General features: G+C 40.0%; 1 protein-coding gene across 1 annotated transcript in view; it reads left to right on the forward strand.

Annotated features, from left to right (window-relative positions):
* The window catches only part of cubn (cubilin (intrinsic factor-cobalamin receptor)), a 104,551-nt gene that overhangs the window by 60,370 nt on the left and 18,744 nt on the right, over positions 1–25,437 (forward strand). Inside the window, exons 39-54 of the mRNA XM_071527520.1 lie at positions 386–578; positions 1,362–1,559; positions 2,840–2,986; positions 6,286–6,476; positions 8,159–8,327; positions 9,540–9,714; positions 11,163–11,341; positions 13,375–13,584; positions 14,891–15,031; positions 15,610–15,794; positions 18,393–18,564; positions 21,218–21,421; positions 22,195–22,344; positions 22,497–22,618; positions 23,741–23,966; positions 25,084–25,271. Of these exons, the coding sequence (XP_071383621.1) occupies positions 386–578; positions 1,362–1,559; positions 2,840–2,986; positions 6,286–6,476; positions 8,159–8,327; positions 9,540–9,714; positions 11,163–11,341; positions 13,375–13,584; positions 14,891–15,031; positions 15,610–15,794; positions 18,393–18,564; positions 21,218–21,421; positions 22,195–22,344; positions 22,497–22,618; positions 23,741–23,966; positions 25,084–25,271 (2,850 nt within the window). The remainder of the gene's footprint in view (positions 1–385; positions 579–1,361; positions 1,560–2,839; positions 2,987–6,285; positions 6,477–8,158; positions 8,328–9,539; positions 9,715–11,162; positions 11,342–13,374; positions 13,585–14,890; positions 15,032–15,609; positions 15,795–18,392; positions 18,565–21,217; positions 21,422–22,194; positions 22,345–22,496; positions 22,619–23,740; positions 23,967–25,083; positions 25,272–25,437) is intronic.

Genomic DNA, 25,437 nt, shown 5'->3' on the forward strand with positions numbered 1-25,437 from the left:
CACTGTACAAGTACAATGAAATGTCGTTTGGAGCAAGCCTATAGATGCCTAATTAAGGATAAAAACTATAAGAAAATATAAACACTATAGAGTATAAGATCCAAAAAATATAAAATAGATAAGAACGAAATGATACTGTATATGCGCAGAATAAAAGAGTGAAATCTCCGGTACTGGGAGCAAGTGGAGCTAATAATGCAGCATAGTTGGAGAGATATTGCATAGAACAGATGTAACACTAGTCTGCAGTCAGCTTCACCAATCAGAAGTAATTTAATAACAGGATGTAATGTAAAATAGGAACAAATCTATAAATTACACCTGAATTGTTTGGCCATGGAAATAGCTCAAAAATATTTTCTGTATTTTCTGTGTCCTGCTCCAGATATTTGACGGTCCTGACATTCATTCTTACCCCATGGGGATGTTCTGCGGCCTGGCCCGGCCCCCCCCGCTACGAAGCTCCGGCAGCACTGTTACCCTGCAGTTCCAGTCTGACTCGGTGGTGGGAGGACGAGGCTTCCTAGTGGAGTGGACCGCCATCCAGGACTCCGGACCACTGCCCACCATCGCACCAGGTCAGGCACGTTAGGCCAGTATTATCATTATTATTAGCAGAGGTGGGGACTCGAGTCACATGACTTGGACTCGAGTCAGACTTTACTCACAATTTTAATTGCTTCAGACTTGACTTGATGCATGAAGAGAAGACTTGAGACTTGACTTGACTTGGGTTCTGGTGACTTGTACTTTGATTCTTGACTTGAGATCTTGTGTTTGTGTTAATGACTTAGATTGAAAGTGATGAGATTTGTTCCAGCAGACGACGGAATTTAAATTCTGTTTTCTGAATTTGTATGGAATTATTTAATTTATTGAAGTTGAAACTGATTATAGAAATCAAACTCATGATGCTCTTACCAAGGTTTTATCCTATTAAAACCATACTGCATTTACAAGTCCTAGATATTTAGTTTTCTTTAAGATATTAAATTTATACTGGACTGTTCTTACTTGACTTGTTGTTCTACATTTAGACTTGAGACTATGACTCGGACTTGACTTGGTAATCTACATTTAGACTTGGGGCTTGACTTGCGACTTGTGCCTCAAGACTTCAGACTGACTTTGGACTCGGGCAAAGTTGACTTGGTCACACCTCTGACTATTAGTAGTAGCAGTAGTAGTATTATTGTTTTTGTTATCTGATGGATGGATGGATGTTTTTTGCATACAGTGCTGCACTAGAAATATGAGATCACCCTACATCTCTTTTTTCTGCGTTACGTGTGCCCTGTGAATGAACTTACTTGCTCTCTTTTCTCTGTTTGCATGTTTGCGTGTGTGTGTGTGTGTGTCAGGTGCATGTGGTGGAGTCCTGATGCCAGGAGAGACGCCAGGCTTCCTCTACTCTCCTGGCTGGCCTGATAACTACCCACACAACCAGGAGTGTAGCTGGCTAATCCGTTCTCCAGACTCCACTGTCGAGTTCAACCTGCTGTCTCTGGACATGGAGGACTACCCTACCTGCTACTTCGACAGCCTTGTCATCAGAGACGGTAAACCATTAAACCCTACAAGACCAGGCAATTTATCGAGCTTTGGCTCAGATATGGTTGCAGAAATAAAAATGGCACACTTTAGGTGGCTGTTTATCTGGTATATTACAATTACCTCATATGTGACTCCGGTCAGAACTGAGAACCTGAAAGTAAGTAAGTAAGTAAGTAAAGTTTATTTGTATAGTACCTTTCACAGATACAGAATCACAAAGTGCTTTGCAATATTAAAAAGTAGCAATAACAACAGACAGCACAGTGCCTACAAATTAACTAAAACAGGAACAGAGACACATATACAAGTACAGTATAAAGGACAAAAGTTCCAACACAGACGAGGAACTAAAACCAATAAGAACAAATAAAATCAAATAGAACAAATGACTGCAGGCTAACCAAAAGCCTGTCTGAATAAAAACGTTTTTCAGCTGCTTTTTAAAGATGTCACAAGAGTCTAAGGATCACAAAGATAAGGGGAGGGCATTCCACAAATTGGGTGCAACAACTTGAAATGCACGGTCACCTCGGGTTTTTAAACGGGTTCGAGGGACGTCCAGTAATTGTTGTTCGGAAGACCTAAGAGCCCGACTGGTCGTGTAAGGGAGAAGAAGGTCAGCAATATACTGGGGTGTTTGACCATGCAAGGCTCTAAAGGTTAGGACCAGAACCTTAAAATGGATCCCGAATTTTATTGGAAGCCAGTGCAGAGAGATAAGATTGGCGTAATATGTGATCTCTTGTTGTTCCTAGTTAAAAGCCGAGCAGCTGCATTTTGGACAGTTTGGAGATGGTCCAAAGATTTTTTATTCAAACAGGTAAAAAGCATTACAATAATCTAAACGGGAAGAAATAAAAGCATGAATAATCATCTCCACTTCAACCTTGGACACGACAGATCTTAATTTAGCAATGCTCCTCATTTGGAAAAAACATGAGCGTGTGAGCTGGCTGACATGATTATCGAAAGACAGGGATTGGTCAAAGATGACACCTAAAAGACACCTGAAAACCTGAAACACCTGAAAGAGGAAAGATGAACGGTAGTGGCAAGTGGAATGAACCCACACCTCTGTGACAGTCTCAACAAAACAGGAGTAAGCTTTATGAAGCTGGTATTTGGTAGACCTTGATCAGTTGCTGGATCTGGGCTTTCAGCTGCACAGTCAGGTTGACAAACCAGTTGGCAATACCTGACATAGGACTGATTGAATGGTGGATCTACCTGGGTTACATCGCAGTGGCAGGTCCTTGAGAACCTTGGTGTGTGTGTGTGTTCCTAGGTGAGACCAGTCAATCCCCGCTGCTGGCCAGTGTGTGTGGTCGGAATCTTCCTGGTCCCTTCCACTCTACAGGAGACTCCATGTTCATCCACTTCTCCTCAGACGGCAGCATCAGCGGTCGAGGCTTCAACGCCTCCTACTCCAGAGGTCAGACACTATAAGAACATTCAGAAACTTCTAAAACACAATCAAAGCCCTTTGGAGATTTTCAGTATAATCCAGGTATACCAATGACAAGTATCAGTTAAAGACTTACAGTGTGAAGCGGTAGCTCTCAACCATGGTTTAAGATTCTAGTCTTCATTCCAACCAAACACTACATTTCACTGATTAACACACCTTCAACCAGAGAGGAGGAACTAACCAGAAAAATGAGCTGTTGTAGTGATTGGTTGGAATGAACTCTGCAGGCTTTTGGAGCTCCATGGACCATGGTTGAAACCACTGGTATAGAGTAGAACATCACTAAGTCCCTCAGAACAGTCATTTAACTACAGATTTGATTACATGCCTGAGCCTGACTGGATAAATACCGCTAGCAAGGTCAGGTTCGAGTCAGGCTCTTATTTTTCATGATTTGCTAGGGCTTGATAGCAGTGGGTCTAACACTGTTGAATACACTATAGGCAGAATGGCGGCAAAAAATCTATAGCAGCCAGTAGTTTCAATGAAACTTCTACACTGACAACAAATTGAAAAAACGTGTGATTCACAAACCATCTGCAGTGGGTGGAAAGCGCACTTAATTGTGCTGCCGAGAAACTAGCAACTCAGTGCGCTGTCGCTGTTCATGCATGTTTAAATTAAGTCATCCATATGCATTTCAGTGCAAAAACAAACCCCTTTCTATACAAATGAGCCTCATTACAGGGTGTGTCCAATTCACAAAGATCATCACTGATTGCCACTTGCAATTAAGGTGAAACAAGCAAATAGTAAAAAAATAGTAAAATGTTGTCCCCCACCAGTGATGTAGTTCCACCCACATCAACCCAGTCTGATGTCTCCAAGTGTGTAGCGTGTGTAGACTATTATGTTACCTATGATAACTTTAACTGTATTGTTTTACCACTGAGTCTCCATTCATTGTCCCCCACATTGTATGATAACTTTAACTGTATGAACTGCTTTACCACTGAGTCCCCATTCATTGTCAATGCTGCCCCCTAGCGGCACAAAGTCAACATTACAGTGTGACTAACGAACGAACGAACGAACGGATGGAGACCGATCCATAGTCCCCCCTTTGGTGGGGGACAATTAAGATCTTCCAAAAGCTGGTGGTGATGGAAGTTTGAAAGGGATGCGATGCACACACTTTCCATTCACTGTGGCAGCTGTGATTGTAGCCAGGCAAAGGCATCACTAACATCCCAGGTGCGCTATTTTGAAGGAGAATTTCATTGTTTCAGTTAACTGTGCCCAAAATTATTCAGTTATAAGTTGAAAAGTTATACAATTATTGACTTACTCAATGTCATCCAGGACGTGTCTGAGCCTGCCACTCAAAGATCCCATGCAATATCTGCCAATATCTGTTATGCTTCAGGTTCTTGCATCTGGCTCCTTCCAGACACCTGTTATCTGTGATTCCAGGGTATCACAGCCATCCATCAGCAGGACAGTGTTGGATGTTTTGCAAGCCATTGTCAGGGCACATTTCCATGGCTTGGTCCAAAGACATTATTCATATGTTTGTCTGTCAACTGTGTGGGCGTGTGAGTTTAGACAGTGCAAATTAAGTTTGCAATTTAAGTGCAAAAAATGACGCTGTCAGCAGTTCCTCTTCATTCTTTGTGAATTGGTATAGACTGCTTTTCATACTATTGCGAGTATCACCTGAGTGATAGCAGCGAGTGATAGCAATTGGGGTATTTTCTAGACAGCTAAATAAGGCCAGTGTTGGTTTTAATATACGGTATCAGGCTAAAAAGTTGTTTCCAACTCGTAACAGTCTTATTTTTCTATGTGTAGCAAAATGTTTTTTTTATTTTTATTTTTTTTTCTGAGATAGCAGCTGAAAGTAATGCAGATTTTTAACATACCTAGTTTCTAACAGGTAGATGCTCATTAATGTAGGAATGGCTGCACTCAGTTACAGACATTACTAAGCAACACCCCCTATTTGAAAAAAATATAGAATGTGATGATATATAAGCACCAGGGCTAACAGCTTAGTAGTGGGGCTTGAGTTCCTGGACTAGTCCTGTTTTGGCCTAGGCCAATCCACTTGGAAAGGGGTCAGGAACTCTGGAACTAAGTTCAACCACCATAACAATAACTTTATTTATATAGCACTTTTCTTAACATCGTTAAGTATTTAGATAGTAGTAATACTGAGGCAGTGTAAATAACTGATAAGATAAAATAAAAGAAAAGAAAAAGGAGGTTAAGAGTTCAGAAATGTAGGTTGGGGCCAAACCAATTACTGTCTTATAGGTAATCAATAAAATCTGAAAATGTATTCTAAATGCAAATGGAAGGCAATGGAGGGACGTTAAAATGTGAGTAATGTGGTCTCTTCTCTTTGTTCCAGTTAAAAGCCTAGCAGCTGCATTTTGAACAAACTGCAGACGATCAAGTGATTTTTTACTAAGTGCAGAATATAAGGAGTTACAATAATCCAGACAGGATGAAATAAAAGCATGAAAAACTTTCTTCAGGTCAGGAGCATTGATTTTGGAAATATTTCTAAGCTGATGAAAACACGACTAAATAAACCCTTGTACTTGAGTTTCAAAATTTAGATTGGAATCAAAGATGATTCCCAAATTTCTGGCAGAGGAGTTGATATCAGTGCATGTTTAAAATATGGTGGAACAGAGCCTGTAGCAAGGAAAAGGATATGTGGATATGTGGGCATATAGTTTTTACCTTGTTGGTAGAATATCAATTGGACAGGCAGAGGAATTCATATGTGACACAATATCTAAGAGAGTTTGCGAAGATATCTGCTCAAAACAGCTCAATGATGTGGTAACTTTGTTAGTTAAGTTTAAGTCACGGTCAGAAAGAACAATGTGATTTCTAATGGTCGGAGGGGAGGTTGGAAAAAGAGAAGGATGCATAGGGAAATGGGGGTAAAAGGGGGGAGGAGGAGGAAGAGGAGGAGGTGAGAGACGAAGACACAGACACTCTATCCGAGGGTAGAAGTATTGTCTTATTGGGGGACTATAGATTGGACTCTATCTATTCAATTTGTTTGTCATATCTCAGACACTGCTAATCAGATTTTGTTCCAGCATTTTCAAAATTACACTGATTGGCCCAAGGGGTGCGGTACAACTACAGGTCAAAACAAGGTGACCAATGATCCCTCCACCAATGTCGTCTGCCCACCAATGATGCGGCAGGCTTACTGCTACCTTGTTTTTCTGTAGCATGCCATTTCTGCAAAAATGAATGGTTATTATAGAAAATCTTTTTTTGAACTCCTATCCTTGCAGGTTGTGGTGGCCTCCTGCATGCAGACAGGGGCGTCCTCAGCAGCCCTCGCTACCCCCAGAACTACCTCCCCAGTCTGGACTGTAGCTGGCATGTGATGGTGACACCCGGCTACCGGGTTTCTGTCAACTTCCAGAGCCCCTTCCAGGTTCAGGGCTTCGGGACTGCATGCAGCTCAGGAGACTACCTGGAAGTAAGACAACAACATCTGTATTGCTTAGTGACCAGAGGTTCCCAAACTGGGGGGGGGCGCCCCCTATGGGGGGAACAGAGGAACTACAGGGGGGGCGCGACATAATACCCTCCCACACTGCGTTCACATTGCGGACCAAAATGTTCCTATATCATAAAAGTGGGGCCTGACAGAAAAAGAAAAAGATAAATGGTCAAAATGCCTCTGTATGGTACCTGCAAGTGCTGCATGATCTGCTGTCCAAGTTAACGTCAACAATTTAAGATTCAAACCATTTCCATTAGTTAAAGGTGGTCTAATCGCTGTTTGTAACCATGAACAAGTATTTCCCTAAGGTAGAAACCAGAGTACCCTAGCTTGTGTACAGCCTGAAACCATTAACCATAAACCATTAACAGCAAATAATTATGGACTCATACACTGTAGATTTTGTCTGATCGTTTACACACAGATTAACTTTGTTGCATCAGTTTTGAAACAGAAAACGTGCCTTGATATCGAGAAAATCACTCTCACAGTCAGCTTTTCTATCTTCCAGCTTATCCAAGGGTAAACTCTTCTCTTGTCTCTGGCTGTTGGCAACAGCAAATTATGAACTAAACTGATCTAGACCAAGCAGTAGAAATAGTTTGAACGATAAAATTCAGTGATGCTGGTAATGTTGTGGAGGTAAAAAGGGGGATGTCAGGTACAACAGCAATGCCATGATTCTGAATTTGCTTCAAAGGCTTGATCAATGAAGGTGTTATATTGTAGAAGGTTTCGGTAGAGGCCTGTCTCTGTCTGAGCCTTTGGATCCATTCCCCTTTCATAATTGGATAGTAAATGTATTATTTCAGTACTGACAGACTCATTTTTGGTATTTTTTGGATTCACAGAGACATAATGTGTGAATTCGACCCCATATGCCTGGCTAGCACTATTGCCTTGCTTTAAAGGATAAGGCCAGTGTTTTTTAATGCATTGCTTATTGTCAACAAATCCTACGAAAATAACAAAATCAGCAATGATTTTGTTTTGCCAACAAGTCTTGTCCATGTAGCCGGTGCCCAATGCAGCCATGTCCCAGCAGCCATAGAACTCCATTGTGTTAAAAAAACGATTAAAAGCACATCAGAGAGCCATGCCATTGCACTGGGCAGCATATTTCATCATCACGATGCACCGGGCCAGCCGACTTTTTCCTCAAACAATTTAATAAGCCGGCTGTAAACACTTTGCGATCTCAGGAAAGTAGTTCCGTAGCAACGAAAATAGTCTCTGGCGTAATGAAGCATTTGTTCCCATTTGAATTTAATTTGGTAATAACTACAACAGCCTGACTTTTCGTGGTAACAGTTAGCGATTTTTAAAATGTAAACTATGTCTTTGTGAGCTGTATTTCAAGGTTTTTAGCTTACAATTAGAGCCAATGACTTCCAGGTTGACGGCTAAAAATGGTACATGGGAAGTCAGAAAGTAACGGGAGTAGAGCAAACGCATTGTTGATTTTGTTATTTTCATAGGATTTGTTGATGGTAAGCAATGCATTAAAAAACACCGGCCTTATCCTTTAACAGATTCCATTACAGTGCTGAGTGATTTGATTGTAATAAGATACCCTCCTCCTATGCATCTCTCTCAATTTCCAACCTTCCATATGTTCTCTCCCCTCCCCTCCCCTCCCCTCCCTGTCTCCATAGCTGAGGAATGGTCCGGATGGTTCGTCTCCAACATTGGGGGGTCGTCTCTGTGGTTCCAGCCCCCCCGCCCTCCTCCAGACCAGCGACAGTCACCTTTACGTCCACTTTGTGTCTGACGGCTCCAATGAGGCCAGCGGCTTCAAGCTGACCTTCGAGGCCCACAGCCTGGGTAAAGCCTCCACATTTCTGTCACCGTGGAATTCATCGTACAATGTCATTTTTTTTGTAATGTATTAAGTAAAATAATCCACCACAGCAATATCAGATATAGCAGCAATTCCAAGCAAATAGCGCCACCTATTGGCCAAATGCCATTATATTTTGCATTGTACAACCTTTCAGATCTACGGAGCCCCTCTGGGGTCACTTGGTAGAAAAAAAAACTTGATGTGTAAATCCGTGCAAACGGATTTGTAAACTGTGCGAATGGATTTGTAAACTGTGTGCACAGATTTCTAAACTGTGCCCTCGGATTCACAATCCGTGCGAACGGATTTGTAAACTTCGAACGGAATTGTAAACCGTTTCACAATCCGCACAGTTTACAAATCCATTCATTCATTCATTACATGCACTGAATTACACATAAAAGTTGTGAAACTCCAAAAACAAAAAGCTAAATCAATTTAACACTATCGTTAAATCTGCCGTTAAATCTTGATAACATTGAACTTACTTGGTGGATGTGGTCACTGCGGTCCATGCAAGGCAGGTCCATTCGCTGAAGAACAGAAGAGTGCATGTAACTGTGCGCACGGATTTGTAAACTGTGCGAACAGATTTCATTCGCACAGTTTACAAATCCGTTCGCACAGTTTACAAATCCGTTCGCACGGATTGTGAATCCAAGGGCATGGTTTAGAAATCCGTGCGCACAGTTTACAAATCTGTTCGCACGAATTTACACATCAAGTTTTTTTTTCTGCCATGTGACCCCAGAGAGACTCCGTACAGCTTTTTATCGGCCTTTTTGCAAAGCTGATGTGTGCAATGTTTCAACCAAATGCGACTAACAGCCATAGAGTTATGGCCACTGCTATAGCACCACCTATAGACAAAATGCCACCAAATCTTCAGTGTTACCTTAGGCGTGCTAAATGCACATGTCCACAAAACTTTGTTGTAATAGCACAATGTGTTCATGAGTAATGGCAAAACGGTGTAGAATATCACAAATCAAATTGATAACTTTTATCAGATCAGTCCAGACATGCTGTGTGCCAAATCTGGTGAAGATTGGATTTGTAGGAGTAGCAGCAAAAAAATGAAATGTTTATCAAAATGTTTATTCATTATTTACTGTCAGACAGGACAGAAAGTTGGTGTTCCTTTGAACCTTGCAATGAGTGATACTGAAGTCCCTCCTCCACTCTCCCTGCAGCATGTGGAGGCTTCATCGAGCTGAATGATAATGACCCTCCGGGGTACATCACCTCGCCCAACTACCCCCAGAACTACCCCCAGAACATCGACTGCATCTGGGTCATCACTGTGCCCAATGGAGAGTCTGTCCAGATTGACTTTGAGGATGAATTCTACATCGAGCCCACATCCAGGTACAGTGGGCTGTTTCTCTGCAGGCTGTCATTTCATTCATATTTTTCACATATTTTTCAGATTTTCTTCTTATTCCCATATCCTTGTTATTGTCATACATTGCACATAATTTGCTATTTATATGTTTCCACCTTTTAATACTGCATATATTTCATATTTTTTGAATATTTTGATGTTGTATATATTCTGCATTCATTCTTTCTTTGTCTCAATAAGCATAATCTACAGCTGTTAACTTTGCACATCCTCATAATAATGTAATATATAATTTTTCATGCTTTCATTCATCTGCTTAACATGTTTTAGTATTATTTATATTCTATTTTTCTTTGTTGTATCCTATTACTATTTGCTGCAATGGCTGAATTTCCCCCCAACAAAGTTTCATGTAATCTTAAACAATTACAGTGACAGATACAGTAGTCAATCCTCTAATTAAGTCGTCCTCTTCCACCCCCTAAAAATATGTGATGGCTATTTGTGACCCCCAGATGCAGAATTTTATTTCTCTTTCTGTTCAATTCATTGAATGGTTCTGCAAAAAGCTATCATTTCATGAGGAGATCAGGCAACAATGTACAATAAGGGTACACTAAGTTAAGGGTTAGTTAATGCTTAATAAGGGTTAATTAATGCTTAATAAGGCTTGGCTAATGCTTAATAAGCATTAACTAACCCTTAATTAACAGTTAACTAATGTGTAATTTACTAATGGTGTTCAGGTTAACTAAGGTATTAATTTATACATTATTTAATAGTTTATAAAGATGACTATTAAATAATGTATAAATTAATACCTTAGTTAACCTGAACACCATTAGTAAATGATTACTTGACTTTTTAGTTAACTGTTAATTAAGGGTTAGTTAATGCTTATTAAACATTAACTAACCCTTAATTAATGTACCCTTATTGTAAAGTGTTACCGAAAATCATTTCTCTAAAAGACTATAAACAATATTAATTTGTATTTCACAATTTTTCACCTTTTACATTATCCTGAAATCATCTTGTTTGTTTGTTTGTTTGTTTATTAAGATCCCCATTAGCTTTTGCATAGCAGCAGCTATTCTTCCTGGGGTCCACATAATTTACACCACATAATGGTGACAATACAAAAATACACATTCACACTACTCATTACAATACACTAACATAACACATCATAATGCACATCTACTGTAACTAGAACAATAACAATTGACACAGTTTAAATAACACAAACACGCTGCAAATAGACAATGAAAATAGACAGGCTCCGACTGAATCCATCATGATCTAATAGATAAATATCATCATTTAACTTAACAATCTTGTGATCCCAGACTTTTCATTCGTCAAGTGTTTGTTACCATATACACTATCTTGGTGACATAAAACTGCCAATATCTCACTGTCAGACTGTTCTATCCGGTGCCATATTCTTCTTGTTATTGTTTTTCTTCAGCTGTCTGTATGATTATGTGGAGCTGCGTGACGGGCCGACGTCCGACGCCGACTCCATCGCCAGGCTCTGCGGCAACACCCGGCCGTCTACCCAGCATTCCACTGGTGCCTCCATGTTCGTCAGGTTTCGTACCGACGCCAGTGTCACGCACAAAGGATTCAAGGCCAAGTACTCCATAGGTACAGTCTTACACAAACAAACTCACTCACTTTTTTTTTTTTTTTTGGCCCGCCACCACATCCCGTCTTTGGAGGTCAACTTTATTTTTAATTAAAGTTGTAATTAACAAGGGATTATGGTGCAGCTACTCTGAGTGAAGGGTATAACAAAACAAAATAAAGAAAACAGGTAACACTTTACAATAAGGGTCATTAAGTTAATGCTTAATAAGCATTAACTAACCCTTAATTAACAGTTAACTAATGTGTCTGGTAATCATTTACTAATGATGTTCATGTTAACTAAGGTATTAATTCATACATTATTTAATAGTCATCTTTATAAACTATTAAATAATGTATAAATTAATACCTTAGTTAACATGAAACCATTAGTAAATTACACATTAGTTAACTGTTAATAAAGGGTTAGTTAATGCTTATTAAGCATTAATTAACCCTCAATTAAGCATTAGCTAACCCTTAATTAACAGTTAACTAATGTGTCTGGTAATCATTTACTAATGGTGTTCATGTTAACTAAGGTATTTATACATTATTTAATAGTCATCTTTATAAACTATTAAATAATGTATAAATTCATACCTTAGTTAACATGAACACCTTTAGTGAATTACACATTAGTTAACTGTTAATTAACTTATTAAGCATTAACTAACCCTTAACTTAGTGTACCCTTATTGTAAAGTGTTACCAGAAAACAAAATACTAAATACTGAGATGGGAATGACCTGGTTGCTACTGGGAAATATTTGGAGCACATGGAGTTACAATTATGCAGTTTTTACTCCAACTCGTAGATCAAGTGTTAGATGTTGACATACTAAGTACTGACTAATAATCTGTGTGGAAGACATCTTCTAGGTGAGATTGAGAAGTGTAGATGTTGCATTTTTCCATTTATAGTCTGTTATTGTGTGGACATAGCATTTGTACTTCGATTTCACACAAGAATATATCGTTGTATAGAGTATGTGGCTAGTTATAGATGATTGAGAAGCATTTGGAGTTGTTCACAATGCGTTGAAATCAGTGAAAGGGAAAATGCAAAGATTTATCTACAATTTTTGAAGATGACACGAGGAAACACTGTCAAATGAAGAAATGAAATGTAGATTCTAATGTAAATATATATTTAAGCATTCACTGCACATATTGTGATATTAGGTTGGCACAAACAAAATTACTGTACTTTGTTCAAATCTCAAAATATCAACATTTAGCTTGGTAGATCTATTTCAAAAATTTCTGGCCAACTTGTGGACTTCAAGTGGACTAGTTACTATGTCATGATTGAACAGTCAGTGAACTTTTAGTGCAAAGTAAAAAAAAAAAAAAGATTGGTTGATAATCATTTGTTTCTTGACACAAGGCCAATCTGTCCACCAAATTAAATGGATTCATACTTGTAATTGGCTGTTGATGCTTTAAGTTTGTCTGCACCCCATTAAACCACATTAAGCCCTCTTTTTTTTTGCCTAAATTTGGACTTAAATATTTCTTGTTATATCTTAAATGTCTTCTTTATTAATAGCAAGGACATATGACCAAGTCCACTTGGAATAAATTTGATTTAATTCCACCATACTACTTGCCACTTTAAATTGTCATATTTAATGGTTTGGGAACAATTTACCACATTATTATTTTATTACAAGTACTACCCACTGTTTTCCTTTTGATGGCAGTAAATAATTAGGATAAGAAGTTCCTCATATTTATTTCAGATTTCCTTCATCAGTTTTAGGTAATTAAACCACATTAAGCCACATTAAGCATTTTTGCCTATATTCAGACTGCTGCTGCTCATGCTAACTACCCACTTTTTCTTCTATTTATTAAAATGTATCACTTTATGGTAGTGTTAAGAACAGCAAGTGTAAAAGCTTTCATGAACTGGGTATAGGTTGAATCACCGTTGTGTCATGTCAATCAGTGATAGAGAGTAGCAAAAACAAATCTGAAAATGCTACAGATTGTTACTTTAATTTGAATTCATAAAATAACTCAAATAACTCTCCTTCTCCTCCCAGCGACATGTGGAGGCACCTATATTGGTCAGAGTGGTATGATCCAGAGCCCTGGCTTCCCCGGGTCCAGCTACCCCGACAGTTCCAACTGTGAGTGGTACCTGGAAGGGCCCACAGGACACTACCTCACACTCACCTACGGGGCCTTCAGCCTGCAGAGCACCCCAGGGTGCACCGCTGACTATGTGGAGATCAGAGAATACAACGCCTCAGGTGGGTCAACAAGACGAGATATGGACGAGACTTGTTAGCAAAACAAATTAATTGCTGATTTTGTTATTTTCATAGGATTTGTTGACGGTAAGAAATGCATTAATAATAAGAAATGCATAATTATTAAAACACCAGCCTTATCCTTTAAGTTCCTAGATCACCAACATTACAAGCAATCAGTAGTAAGGAGTGGAAGGTGCAAAGCCACATTGGCCAGACAATGAGACAAATATACACATAAGCTGAAAATCAAAGTCCCAGCATCTGATAGTTAGTTAGTTAGTTAGTTAGTTAGTTAGTTAATTAGTTAGTTAGTTAGTTAGTTAGTTAGTTGGTTAGTTAGTTTATTTTTATTTCTGTGTCATGCCAAACATCTGGCCCATCCCACATGGGATTACAGGACACCGCCATTTTACAAAACATACATCTTCCGGTGATACATATAAGTAAAAAATAAATAAATGACGACCACATTATAAAGTACTACTATATTCTTTCAAATAACATATTTGAAATGATAGGTTTCAAATGAACAATACACTGAAAATAACTGCTACAAACTTACAGTTTATCTTGATAAAGAGCTTTTTTTCTCATCTCCCAGGCTTTCTCCAGGTAACTAGCTAATCTAAATGTTTCATAAGCGAACAGCCAACTCAATCTTTGTGCATCATCCATATTTACAAAATCAATATCTATTTTTATCTTACTAAACAAAGTATTGCGCAGTTCCCAGTAAAAAGGGCAATAGAATTTTTTTTCATTTTTTCATTCTCATTTTCTATATCAGTCAAACAGCACATTGAACAAATCCGCTTTTCTTCTTCCAGACTGACATACCGTCAGTTTCAACAGTTTCAACCGTAAGTGGTAAAATACCAGATCTCAGCTGGGCACATAAAGTTCTTTGCTTTTTAGATTAATTATATACAACATAATTCTCAGTACCATATTCATATTTTATCATCCTAAATATACGCAATTTTGGTTTAGTCCATATATCATCAGCCCATTGCTCCTTATACTGAGTAAACACAGATTCTCTGAACATACAAATGTTGAGCTTTTCGTTATTAAGAAACACCTCACCAAACCCGTAGTTATAGAACAATGTGCACACATCTCTTGACCAAGCGCCAGTCATTTGTTTATCCCATATAAATATCTTCCTTGTCAGACGATTTTCTTCCATATCAAGTAACCGATTCCATAACTGGGCTATACATATCTTCCAGCGAGCCTCAAATGCCTCATCTGATAATATTCCTGTGTTGTCCTGTGTTTTGTGTTTGTGCTGTGTGTGCAGGGCGTCTGCTGGGCCGACACTGTGGCAGCAGCCGTCCTGCCTCCATGGACACGGCCGACAGCTTTGCCTACGTCAGGTTTGTCAGCGACACCAGCGTAAACGCACCCGGCTTCAGTCTGTCATTTGAAGCCAGTGTTGAAGGTAGGACTATTTTCAGGAGATTATTAAGACAGATTTTTAATAATAATAATCATACCTTCGTCTAGCACCTTGAATACTCAAAGAGCTTTACAACAAGCAAACATGAAACAAACTTGTCCCTCAAAAGCAAGCGTGGGAGTAACTAATACAAATGCCCTCGTTACTGTAATTGAGTAGTTATTTTGTGTACTTTTTTTAAAGCAGTAATTTTACATTTTTATTTAAATCACATTCAATACAGAGTATAAATTTTGTAGGCATCAGAAACTGCCAGGCTGTAAATTGGCCAAATGTGTAACAATCAGTCAGCCGAGAAGAAAAGAGTAATCTGGTTTTACTTTATTTTATTATTGGCGTGGGGGTGGGTAGATAATGACTGAATTTTCATCTTTGGGTGAACTATTCCTTTTATTTTTCTTTGCTGTATCCTATTACTACTTACAACAGCCAAATTTTCCCACAGGGATCAATAAAGTTTCATGTAATCTCATGATAAAATACATATTTTTTTCTCTTGCTTTTTTTTTCAAACCTCTCCCGTCGCCCCCCCAAAACTCCCACCCCTTCTCTTCCTCCAGTCTGTGGCGGAGAGTTGAACGCTCTCTCAGGAACCATCTCATCTCCCAACTACCCCAACCTGTACCCCCACAGCCGGGTGTGTCGCTGGGAGATAGTGGTGTCACCTGGCCGCCGGGTTACCCTCACAATTAATGACCTACGGCTCGAAGGATCTGGTACTGCCTGCTCATTTGACTACGTCGAAGTGAGTCCCCCTCTACCAGTATTTCCCTACGTTTAATCACCTTATCTTTTCCAGTTTAGACATAGCCTGCTCTTCATTTTGGCTATGTATAGTTCACCTACACTTGGTCCTACAGTAACCTAGATTACAATTAGTTAATGATGTACCGATTGCTTAAAGGTACCATATTCTACACTTTCCAGTGTTTTATTTTATGTCTTGAGGTCCATTCAAAGCTGTTTGTGTGGTGTCATGGGGTGTTAACGACCCCTCTGTTCTGATTGGCTAACCATTTCAAGAGTGAAACGTGAGACACCACAGCGCTGGCAGAACAGGCAGTGATAGGTAGGGAAAGTTCTCCAGTAATAAAAAATGACAACCGCTCAACCGCTTTGAAAAAAAAAATTTAGAAAAAAAACATTGTGTGGATTTAGTTGGCTACCGTGCGTTTTGATACTTTCACAATGTTTAGATAGGACATCCAACTCTCTTATAATCAAAGAGGCAAGGGAAATCCCGTTTTACATGATATGGGACCTTTAAAACTTTTATAAAACAGCAGAGGTTGCACAACTAAATTTAAAGAGTAACTAAACCCCAAACCCAAATCTGTGGTGAAGCCTCATACCTAATGGTGAAAAGTAGGGTACTGAACTGGCCCTCTGCTATTGGCTGGTCTTTGTGCCAGGTGATGTCACCTTCTGTAGAGTACAGCAGGTAGTGGTTTTTGGGTGGAGTTTAGTTAATCTTTAAGTTCAAATGTAGGAAAACTTTGACCCTGAGGAACAAATACAGAGCGGTTAACATCAGCAACATGAAATTAAATCACTGAACTGATGAAGAACCAAACAAAAATTTTAGCAAGCTAACAATAAAACAAGCATGTAATTTGTGATAATATTTGATCATTTCATAAAGTTAATACCGCTATGAGAAGACATAGTGGTATTTCAGTCTGTGGCTCCAGCTCTCATATAGCCCATGATCACTCTTGGCTATGTATAGACCTGTTTTAGACCAAGCAGTAAATAAATTATTACATATTTAAATTGCAAATGCATCTGTAAATATCAAAAATATGCACCAGAGAAGTCCATATGTACAAGATAATGCTTTATTTTTTTTATATACTTATTTTTTACATATTTTTTTTAGAATCTGTTTGTCTCGGTTTTGTTATAGCCCACTTTTAGTCCATTTTCACTCTATTAGTGATAGGGGTAATTGCTTACGTCTAATGACGTAGCTTTTACCCTGTTACCACGGTTACGCCACTTGACAATATTGTTCTTGTCTCCATTAAGGCATAAGTTGGGCGTAAGTTAGTTTATATTTACTAGCTATACCTTAAGTCTCCATGGTGCAACACAGCTGTAATGTCAAACAAGCAAATCGTAAAAATGTTGTCCCCCACCAGTGATGTAGTTCCACCCTTGGGTCAGTCAGTGATTGCTGAGTGTTCTCAAAATATGAATGAAATTGTATAAGCATTTTGGTATGGGACAATGAAAGGACAGATTGACCATATATTTCTGTTGCCTACTCTCCTCAGAATTAGGCTTACAAGTTATATCTTGAACTGTAGTTACTGTAATTGTCCTGTTTTTACTCAATACAGTACAAAATATAAGAACTACAATACGCAATAAATACAATCTGTACATTACACAATGTACACTACAATACAATTTATAATACAATATACAATATAACATACAACACCAGGAGTGTGAGTGTTATGAATAATATAAATGCTAAATGATAAGTGATATATGGTATGGCACAGTAGGTAAGTGGTAATATGATATAAGTAGTCAACACTGAGGCACAGTGGTAGTGCAGTGATGAGTGCAATAACAGTACAACAGTCCAACAACTGTACAATAACTACAGTGTCTTGTGGTTAGAGGTTTGCCCAAAAATTCTCCATTGACTCTCACTTCAACACATCAACCCAGTCTGATGTCTCTAAGTGTGTAGCGTGTGTAGACTATTATGTTACCTATGATAACTTTAACTGTATTGCTTTACCACTGAGTCCCCATTCATTGTCCCCCACATTGTATGATAACTTTAACTGTATGACCCGCTTTACCACTGAGTCCCCAGTCATTGTCAATGCCGCCCCCTAGCGGCACAAAGACAACGTTACAGTGTGACTAACAAACTAACGGATGGAGACCATAGTCCCCCCTTTGGTGGGGGACAACTAACTAGTTTCAACGTAACGTATAGTGTTGACTTTATACCATACACCTTACGATCCAACGTACATTCAGTTAGTGCAACAGGCTGCTGGAATAGGTTAGATCCTTCCCTTGTTCCATTCATGCCTTTCTCCCTTTCTCTGTCCCTTATTGATTTGGTGGATCTGCCATTTCTTGCAGCGTTTTATCCAAAGCCCCTTGCAGTACCCCAAACAGTGCATACACCACAGTTGTAAATACATTTATAGCATGGGTAGCTCCACTGGGAATGGAACCCGTAATCCTGACATTGTTAATGCCTTGCTGTACCCATTGAGCGTCACAGGGAATTGCGCCTCTATCCCAGCAGGGTTTGTGCTTTGCTACAGAGCCAGTATCCACCTGTCTCCCTGCTAACCTGTGTGTTTCCTAGGTGTTGAATGGGTTGGCGGACGACGCTCCTCGACTGCAGCGGTTCTGCGGCACAGTGCCGGCGGGCACCCAGGTCCGCTCCTCCGGCAACACCATGACGGTCGTGTTCCGCACTGACGCCTCCGTCTCCAACGGCGGCTTCATGGCCTCCTACTCCTCTAACGAGCCTGCAGGTTAGATGCTGTCCTGGACAGAGACAATGCTACCTTCCAGAGATGGAGGGGAGTGAGGGAGCATGGATTGAAATGGATGGAAAGAGAGAGCGAGAGAGAGAGAGCAACCTCCCTCCCTCCATTAATAATATTTAACGCGACTGCATAAATAATGCAAAACCAACAGTGCAATCAAACTATACCTCCATTTAACTTAACTAAACCATATAAGTAATTAACCAATATTTAACACTACTGCGTAAATAGCACAATACCATCAGTGCAGTCAAACTGTATTTCATCTTGAGGTGAATGGATTCTTAGATGCATCCCAATTTATTCTTCAGCGATTTTGCAGCAATACAAATAACTCAATAATTGGATTTTAAAGACTTAAAGACTCTATAGACAACTTTTTTGCTTTAACTTATCATTATGAAGTAAATGTTGATTGCACAGTGTAATGGTTATAGAATAATGACACCATCGGCGTTTAGATTGGTTCCCTATAAGCCTCGCTTTCACTATGCAATTCTGTCTGCCACCGGGTATGATCTCCCGGGAGAATGAAGGCTCGACTTACGGCACAAAGGAAGTGCGTCATCCATTGCGCAACCAAAAGAGGTCTGGTAGCTATCCCCAGTGAAAAAAAAAATGGTAGCTATCCCCAGTAGCAGAAATGGCGGACGGTGGAACAACCGCAGTGACAGTGGAAACACTACCCTCTATCATAGCACTGAGATCAGGGTTTCTAGTTGGGATTGTTTCTTGCTTTGGACAGTAGTAGTTTGGACAGTAGCAGGCTGCTGGTGGTAGCGTTAGCCATGTTGCTAACATTTCTGGCTGCTAGCGTTAGCGTTAGCCATGTTGCTAACGCTACCGCTAGCAGCCAGAAAACGAACCAGGAGCTACAAGGAAGCCAGGACCAGCCAGAAACAAACATCTATGTTTGTTTCTGGAACAAAAGAAACAAACATCTAACTATGTTTGTTTCTGGCTGCTAGCGTTAGCAACGTTAGCGATGTTGCTAACGCTAGCTAACGCTAGCAGCCAGAAACAAACAAATGATCCATTGTCCGTTTGATAATCTAAACAACGAACACATTTTCTTGCAGTGGCCTTTCTAAAATGAACAGTGGTGAAAGTTACTATATTGTGTTATGATCAAGGAGTTGATAAGCAGACATTCGAGTTAAACACGGTTAAATTACCAAATTCCACTAACGTTACTTAAATACCACAAGATGACGTCACCTACCATAAGTTTGTAGGGCAGTGAAGACGAGTTACTGTCTGCAAATCCCTGTTACTGACTGTGGAATGTTAAGTTTCACTTTAGTTTTCACACTGGGAGACTCTGTGAATTGAGTTCAGTGCTGCTGGTCTGCTGCCTGTACATCTCCACATTACAGACATGACGTGATGTGACATCAGGCGCATTAGAGATCGATTTAGATCCAATTTCTACAACGTGACCAGCTTTTGATTTTGTGCCTCTGAATGTAAAACATTGCATCTCACAGTCAAAAACGCCCTCTAGAGGCCATCTGACGAAGCGCATCATCTCACTAAGCATTACCTGACTGACTGCCTGCCTGACCTGAACTTGACTTGCCCTCGGCTGCGCCGTGGGAAAAAACAAACTTTTTGAGACGGAAGGGTGGTGTAGTGAGAAGGCCTCCTTGTGGAACTTGTATAGGGGGTTGCACACCGGACGTGTCTGGCAGACGACATACAGCGTCCAAAAATTCGAAACCAGTTTTTACAATGAAGGTGCACACACCGTCGATGTTCTACCGTATTTGGTGACCCATCAGATTCTGTGACCTGCAGTGTTGGTTAGGTTGGTTAGGTTTAGGCATGAGGAGTGAGATGGTTGGGGTTAGGGTAAGAATATCAGGGCAGGTCACAGAATCTGATGGGTCACCAAATTCAGTGTAACACCGGCGCCCAGCCACGACTTCCAGCGCTGCTCAGAGTCTTGGAGCGCCACTCAGCGCCACTCATGTTTTCCACTATTGCTACTAAACCCAGAACAAGACCCACAAATCAATATTAGATATGCGGCTTGAAATGTATTATTGTGAACAGAAGTAGCAAGCCAGCTAATATTTTAAAAACAATAACTCGTTTTTATTTTATTTTCGTTTAAATTTTTTTTTTTTTTATTTGTTTTCCATCAAAAAAAATCATTGCCTAGTAAATCAAATAAATGTAGGCTATCCAGTATATCCATTCATTCACTTTATGAATGGCCCTCAAAAAAAAAAAAAAAATGGATGATGAACGGTTAATTAATGAAGTAGGTAAATATCCGGAATTATACGCCATCAATCACAGATTATTTAAGGATAACCATGAAAGTCGGCAGCTTGGAGGCAGATTGCGGGAGTAACGGGATGTGCCGGTAAGTTGTAACGTTATAACGTTAATCAATTATACATATTAACGTCTACTGGCGCTCTGTGTGTGACGCTTCCTATGTGGTATACCTGCGCCTTGTCCTATCTGCTACGCTGCGTGACGTGGCCCTTCTCGTCCTGTGTGCGACCCCCTTAAGGCCTTACAGGGATCAATAGAGGAATACATCCATAAGGGACGTCCTTATATTTTGTGCTGTCTGAGTAGATTCCCCTTCAGTTTGGTGCTAAATCTCTATGTTGCCTCTGGATAGAGTGTGGTGGAGTCCTGAACAGCCTGGCTGGGGGGAACTTCACCTCTCCTGGCTACCTGGTGTCCAACTACAGCAACAACCTAAACTGTGAGTGGCTGATCCAGAACCCACGGCATGTCAACTCATCCATTGTGGTGCTGATCGAAGACCTTCACCTGGAGAACCACCAGACCTGTCAGTCTGACTACCTCCAGTTCCGCCTGGGTAAGTCCCACAAAAAGATAATGCAAGGAACCAAAAGGCTAGCATTGGAGAGTTGGGGTAGGGAGGCCTCAGTCAAATAAATGGGTTCCAGTGGGGGTAACTGCTCAAGGATTCTGCTAACATGTTGAAAACTGAGTTTCAGAATTCATACAGATTGTTTTTCTGTGTGTTCCTAAATTACAAGCCTCTTTGTATGAGCTGTAGTTTTGGGAGGACAGTTGACATTTGTATGGCAGTATCCTAACTTTTGCAGATGCTGAGGAATCTTCAAGCTCAATACTCAAGCTGCTTTTCATATTTATTCTTTCATAGTCATAAATCCTCCATCTTTTCTAGGCTAGTGTAACCATATGGCTTTATGCCTTTCCTCTTTTGATTTAGCACAGTTAGCTAAAAAAAAAACAGATCCCTCAGTCTCCACCTTATAGTGTCGAGAGCCGGTGTTTTTGGGTAGAGGGAGGGTCTGGGATGCCAGAACTTTCTGTTTGTCCTTCTTGAGGTGTCATGGGTCTAATTCAACCAATCATCTGCGATGGGAGGTTATAGAAGTTTAGGTATTCTCTTAATAACAAAATCTTCTCTCATTAGCATTTTTGATCTTGTGATCTGTTCTTGTTATGGAGATCATTTCTCGTTATTATGTGATCTTTTCTCGTTATATGTTCTTAATCATAATAATGAGGAAAGAATGAGAAAATACCTCAGAAATCTGAGCAAAAATGGAATAAAGAGATTTTAAACAAAAGAAAAAGTGAGGACTTTTTCTCCCTCAGGTAACTCAGATGGGGAGTTGCTGGCCAAGTTTTGTGGGCAGACCACACCCAGAGTGCCCATCGTGGTCTTTACCCCGGAGCTCTGGGTCCACTTCCAGACCGACCACATCCAGGGAGACCTGGGATTCAAGGCCAAGTACATGTTCTCTGGTGAGACCGACATAGAAACCTTCATAAACTTGTGATATCAGCCTCTTATGTGGGGTACTCAACCTAAATATGTGAGAATTTTTGCACTTAAAAGTCTGATCTAGCAGTGTTATCACCCCAGTCCTTATACAGATCATTCTTTCTCTGTCCAGAGTGTGGAGGGTGGCAGACCGGAGAGGGAGGGGTGATATCCAGTCCTAACTACCCCAACATCTACCCCAGTCCCAGCCGCTGTGCCTGGCTGCTAGAGGCCCCTGAGGGCCACACCATTACTGTGAGTCTGCAATGAGTACAATGGCCTGGTTGAATGTCTGAAAGTGTTGAGAGAAATTTACACTGATGTAATGTCTGTACTGTTCGCATATTGAAAATGGAGTTGGCAAGTTGTATATGTTGCTTTAAATCAAAACACTGTCTTTTTCAACAACTCATATCTTCTTTCCAACGTAGTAGAATGTAGAATGACATAGCCATTGGGTTGTATGATGATATATATATATATTTTTATTTTTTTATTTAGCACAGAAGAGTAATTCAAAGAAAATATCCATAATGTATACCAACATCATAAAGAGCATGTGCAAGGAAGACCAAAGAAACCCAGAGGGGCTTATGGAGTGTCTCCCTTAATAACAATCATACATAATTACAATATAGTGTAATAAAACTCAAAAAAAGCTTTGAAAGAACAAAACAATATGAACAAATCAATAGGTAAAGTAATACTGTTAAATAAATAGGGGGAAAAGTAGAAAATAAGTAGAAGAATATTAAAAGAAACTGAAAAGAAAAGAAAAGGAAAAGTGGAGTAAAGGGATAAAGAGAGAAAACAACAAAAAAAGGAAAAGATTAGTTAACACGAAGTAATTAATTATACCAAAAAAGAGACAGCAGTATGATCACCTCAATAAACATGATGATATTGATATTGATACCTCTGTATTTCTAGTGTACTTTCTTTTTGATTAACTTTGTGCAGTTAGCTGAAGTTGACCAAGAACACATTGCTATTCACAGCAGTGGCCTGAGTTGATGGTTGCAGTGTGTGGCATGTTTACATTTCATACACACATTCACCATGGGAGTTGCCCAGTACAACCACAGTCTTATACTGTAGGCTACTGGGAGCTGCCCAGTGTGACCACAGTCTTATACTGGTGACCACTGGGACCTGCTCAGTACAACCTCAGTCTTGTGCTGGTGTCTATTGAATAGCTTTACTGAAACAGGAATAAGTGCCTTGCTGAAGGGTACCTTCATGGTAATTGTTGAGGGAGAGGTGAGTGTGTTCATCTTGCCTGTCCAAATTTTACTAGCCAATCTGGGGATTCGAATCCGGGACCTTCTGGTCACAAGCCATATTCACCTCACTGCTGCCCTTTCTGTCTGTCTGCAGCTTACCTTCAGCTACTTCAACCTGGAGCCCCACAGCACATGTGGCTGGGACTCTGTCACCATCTTTAACGGCGGATCCCCCGGCTCGCCTGTCATTGGCCAGTACTGCGGGACTACCTCCCCAGCAACCATCCGGTCAGGATCCAACAAGCTTGCAGTGGTCTTCCTGGCCGACCACAGTGTGTCCAGAGGAGGCTTTGTGGCCTCCTGGTCTGCTGACTCCTCAGGTGGGTTCAAATCAACCCATCGATCATGCCTGGCTGGAATTCTAATTGAAATCAGTTTCTAGCAGTTTTTTCTAGCACTAGCATTTCTGGTTTTATCTTATCTTCTGTATTGTAAAGGATGCCCATGATGGCAGTCATTTATCATGAAGACTAAGCAAATGTATTTTTGTCCCGTTTGTGAAATCAGACAGAGAACTCTGAATTCAGGCCAGTGTCTGCCTCTGGCTGCGTAACTACCTGAGAAGTACTTAACAGTACTAAGAATACTGAATGTCTTAGAATATAGAATTGTGGATATCTGTATGCAGACTTGCAAGGCGCTAAGCCAAACGATGTGTGTAGAGTGTTGTGTAGTTGAGTGGAAATGGTAGATGATATGCATGCTCATCATACACTGGAATGATGATCATACATCACACCAGAACCAGTGGATCATTGATCAGTGATCATTGATCTTGCTGTATGTATTATTGAAATACTTTATTGCAATAGAGAGAGTCAGAATTCGAATCACTCTAAATCACCCAGCATGTTTACATGGACCAAGACTTTGTCCTGGTTGTCTGGTGCAAACACGTATTCCAATTTCAAACACTAATTTCATACATACACATAGAGTTGTATAAATGAAAAACACAAATTTTATATACTGTACATATTAGGTAAATATATATAAGGCTACTTGGTCGTCATTGACAACAGGTGCAAGACGATTGTCAGTCAACATAGCAAATTAGCCTATCAGCATACACATTACATCAACAAATCAGCATTTATCAAATTAGTAAATCAATAAAAAGGCCAGCATATATCACATAAATACAAATCGGTTAGTATAACAGGAAATAAAGTATAAAACTCCTATCTATACAAAGTGGCCTACCTTGAGCAAATATGTCAAATACATATAAAGATAGTACAAAATTAGTACAGAAAATAGTAGTACAAAAAAGTAGTACAAAAGGGGGTAAAAGGGAATGCAAAGGTTTACTTGGAAGGTTTACTTTACTTGGAAGGTTTACTTAATCCCCTAATATGCATACATGCACATCGATATATATATACATATTAGGTGCAAGACGCCGCCATTTATTTCTGTTTCCCACCATGCATCCAGGCTGTGGAGGGGTGTTGCATGCTGACACAGGAACCATCAAGTCTCCAAACTATCCTCAGAACTTCCCGGCCAATGTGGAGTGTTCCTGGCAGATCATCGCCCACGAGGGAAACCACCTGGAGATGAGCTTCAGCAGCGATTTCCAGATCCCAGACGGCAGCGGGACCTGCCAGGACAGCTACGTTAAGGTACCAGCACTGGGCCACAACAAACGATTGTTCTGATTATCGATTATTCTAATGATTCTAATGATCGGTTTGTCAGCTCAAGAAAAAACAAAGAGTGCCTTTGCTTTGTTATCGTCGCACCAGGCAATGGAAATTGGAACATTACTGTTACTACTGCTGCACTTTG

The sequence above is a fragment of the Centroberyx affinis genome, unplaced genomic scaffold (genome assembly GCF_046629955.1).
Source record: "Centroberyx affinis isolate AG114_WGS23_722 - 3 ecotype Tasmania unplaced genomic scaffold, CSIRO-AGI_Caff_v1 ptg000113l_1, whole genome shotgun sequence".
Classification (NCBI taxonomy): domain Eukaryota; kingdom Metazoa; phylum Chordata; class Actinopteri; order Beryciformes; family Berycidae; genus Centroberyx; species Centroberyx affinis.